Source organism: Cebus imitator, unplaced genomic scaffold, assembly GCF_001604975.1.
Source record: "Cebus imitator isolate Cc_AM_T3 unplaced genomic scaffold, Cebus_imitator-1.0 Scaffold51, whole genome shotgun sequence".
NCBI classification, from domain to species: Eukaryota; Metazoa; Chordata; class Mammalia; order Primates; family Cebidae; genus Cebus; species Cebus imitator.
This window is the reverse complement of record NW_016107366.1, coordinates 8,039,052-8,042,266: the sequence shown is the minus strand read 5'-3', so window position 1 is coordinate 8,042,266 and position 3,215 is coordinate 8,039,052. Positions and strand designations below refer to the sequence as shown.

Sequence of the window (3,215 nt, the reverse complement as noted above, 5' to 3'; positions counted from 1 at the left end):
TGAGATGGAGTCTTACTCTGTTGCCCAGGCTGGAGCGCCATGGTGCAGTCTCAGCTAGCTAACTGCGCCTCCCAGGTTCAAGCAATTTTCCCACCATAGCCTCCCAAGTAGTGGGATTACAGGCACTCACCATCATACCTGGCTAATTTTTGTATTTCTGTAGAGAGAGGGTTTTACCATGTTGGCCATGCTGGTCTTGAACCCGACCTCAGGTGATCCACCTGCCTTGGTTTCCCAAAGTGCTGGGATTACAGGTGTTTGCCACTGTACCTGGTCAGATGTAGCCTGAAAATGAAAATTTATTATCTAACAGTTCTCTAGAAACATCTTTCTCACGTGCAACCCAGATTGATTTTTGTTTTGAATTAAGGACTCTTGCATCCTGATTTCTTCCCAGTGTCAAGATAATCTTGGCAAAGATTAATAAAACCAGAGTTGGAAAGTGTGTTGGTGCAGAAACCTCTAGCCAGAATCTCTTAGTGGTCTTGGTAGAAAAAATAAAGCTTTCCTCTTTTCTGTGGTCATCTTCTGGGCCTTAAGGTAGATTAGCCTAAAAAGTGTCTTCACTCTGTATTTGTGTTTAAATGAAAGCTGCCCTTTGGGGAACAGACTGGGGAAAAGAAATAAGGGGAACACACTTACTTCAAAGGGGAATACACTTACTTCACTTACATCTAAAGTATAGTGTCCATTTCTGGAAAATGATTGTTTTATACTCATGGAGTAATATTCCATCTTTGAATCTGTTAGTATATTGCTACTGAAGGCTTAATTATTTTTTATCTTTTTATAACTATGATCTAAGTCTAAGAGGCTGCCCATATATATGGGTGTTTTTGCAGGGTATTTACGGTAGAAGTTTTTGCATTCTTTGTTTTCAATATTTTTTTGAGAGCTTATTCTTTTTTCTTTGTCACCCACAGGTTCGAGAACTTGTCTTGGACAACTGCAAATCAAATGATAGAAAAATTGAGGACTTAACAGCTGAATTTGTGAACTTAGAGTTCCTCAGTTTAATAAATGTAGGCTTGATTTCAGTTTCGAATCTCCCCAAGCTGCCTAAGTTGAAAAAGGTAAGTGCTTTTCTTTTAACAGTAAAAGAGAATGATCCTGGGAAGGGAAAATGTATGATTTTACCTGTAAGGAAGCACTTAGTATAGCAGAAAGCACATGGCCTTTGGAACTGGGCAGATATGGGATCGAATTCCAGCTCTATTATTTCCTTGATGGGTGATCTTCTTCAGGTAACTTAATCTCTCTAAGGCCCAATTTCCTCACCTGTAAACTGGTGGTATTACCTGACCTTGCAAAATTGCTGTGATGTTTGGAAATAATGCATGTTGAATGCTCAGTAAATAGTAGTTAGGAAGAATAATTACTGTGTTTTGTGAGTAATTTATTTGTTAATTGTTATAAAACCAGTTCTTTATCCTTTCGAAAAAAAGGACCAAATGCTACAGAAAAATGTTTTCTTTTGTCATTGCACATTTAACTGTCACAGAGTCCCAGGATGTCAGAATTGGAAGAAACTTTGCTCTTCGAACCCAGCTCCTTATTTTATAGGCACAGCAGCAGTCCCAGAAAAGTATAGTAATTTGCCTAAAGCCACCCACAGAAGTGGTTAGTACTAGAGCCAAAACTAGAACCCCTCTCTCTCCTAACCTCATACCTTTTCCATTATATAGGAAAAGATGTGTGCTTATATAAGTATTGCAGAATTCTATGCCATTTCAATATTCACTTTACTAGGAAACTTAAGTTGTACCTTTTTTTAAACTAAGTCACACATAGAAGGAAACAAAATCAAACTTAGGCAAAGGTGTAGGCTGTTCCCAGAGCTTGCTTGAGTTCTGAGAGGGACAGTTAGTTTTTTTTGTATTGAAGTTTGTTGTTGTTTTGCAGGAAGTGGGATGGGTTAAGTATGATACATGAGGTCAGGTGCCAGTGGCTCACGCCTATAATCCCAGCACTTTGGGAAGCTGAGACGGGTGGATCACCTGAGGTCAGGAGTTCAAGACCCTCCTGGCCAACATGGTAAAACCCTGTCTCTACTAAATATACAAACAAATTAGCTGGGCATGGTGGCACGTGGCTGTAGTCCCAGCCACTCGGGAGGCTGAGGCACAAGAATCACTTGAACCCAGGCGGCTGAGGTTGCAGTGAGCCGAAATCGTGCTACTGCATTCCAGCAACAGAGTAAGACTCTTTTTTTAAAAAAGTATAGTACATGAATTAAAAACTAGAAGTATTTTTATACTTGCATGGGTTATCAGTGACATTGGAAGCTCTGATTAGCCCACTTAAACATAGGATGGCTTCTTAGCATCTATTTACATAAATTTGTTGGTAGCAGATCCTTAGTGTATGTTTTGTGTTCTGTTTTCCTGAATTACTATTGGTCTCTGTACTCTCACACTTACTCAGAAATTCAACCTATCAGTGACCATATTTATAGGAGAAGGACAGGATTTTGGTTTTGGTTTTTGTTGGTTTTGGGGGTGGGGAGGTTAAGTACATGAACTTAAAACTTTTAACATTTAAACATTAATCACTTCTTTTACAGGGCTAATGAGAGGGAATCATACTTAAAGGCAGGTTGAGTGTTCTCATGACTGATAAGGACTTTATTTTCTTCCTATCCCAGAATATAAACTGTTTTTTGAGACAAGAGTTTCATTCCTATTGCCCAGGCTGGAGTGCAGTGGCATGATCTTGGCTCACTGCAGTCTCAGCCTCCTGAGTAGCTGGGATTACAGGCATGTACCACCACACCTGGCTAATTTTTGTATTTATTTAATTTTTTAGTAGAGACGGGGTTTCACCGTGTTGGCCAGGCTGGTCTTGAACTCCTGACCTCAAGTGATCTGCCTGCCTCTGTCTCTCAAAGTCTTGGGATTACAAGCATGAGCCACCACGCCCGGCCCACAAACCTGTTTTTAACAAGAAATAAGTACTGAAAAAAAAAAAAAAAACGGTATATAAATGTCAGAGTTTTCTAAATTTAAACATTGATTTCATTTCAAAATACATATGCTAATAAATGTGTAAGTATATTGCCTTGTTATTCCTACTCCCTAAGATACTCATGTTGAGAGGATGTGGATGTTACATGCATATGAAATATTTCTAACCATATGGTCTAAAATATGGGTCAAGAAAAGTGATCTGTTTTTATTTTGATTTACTGAAATCATTAATAAAGCTAACACTTGACT

The 3,215-nt window shown here is 38.9% G+C and overlaps 2 protein-coding genes across 3 annotated transcripts in view; one reads left to right on the top strand and one right to left on the bottom strand.

Moving 5' to 3' along the window:
• Positions 1-3,215, bottom strand: part of TRIM14 (tripartite motif containing 14) — a 124,889-nt gene that overhangs the window by 5,807 nt on the left and 115,867 nt on the right. The window lies entirely within an intron of this gene.
• ANP32B (acidic nuclear phosphoprotein 32 family member B) overlaps positions 1-3,215 on the top strand; it is a 32,024-nt gene that overhangs the window by 10,982 nt on the left and 17,827 nt on the right. For both annotated transcript variants that reach the window (XM_017527839.2, XM_017527841.2), the window contains exon 2: positions 924-1,073. In XM_017527839.2, coding sequence (XP_017383328.1) covers positions 924-1,073 — 150 coding nt within the window. The remainder of the gene's footprint in view (positions 1-923; positions 1,074-3,215) is intronic.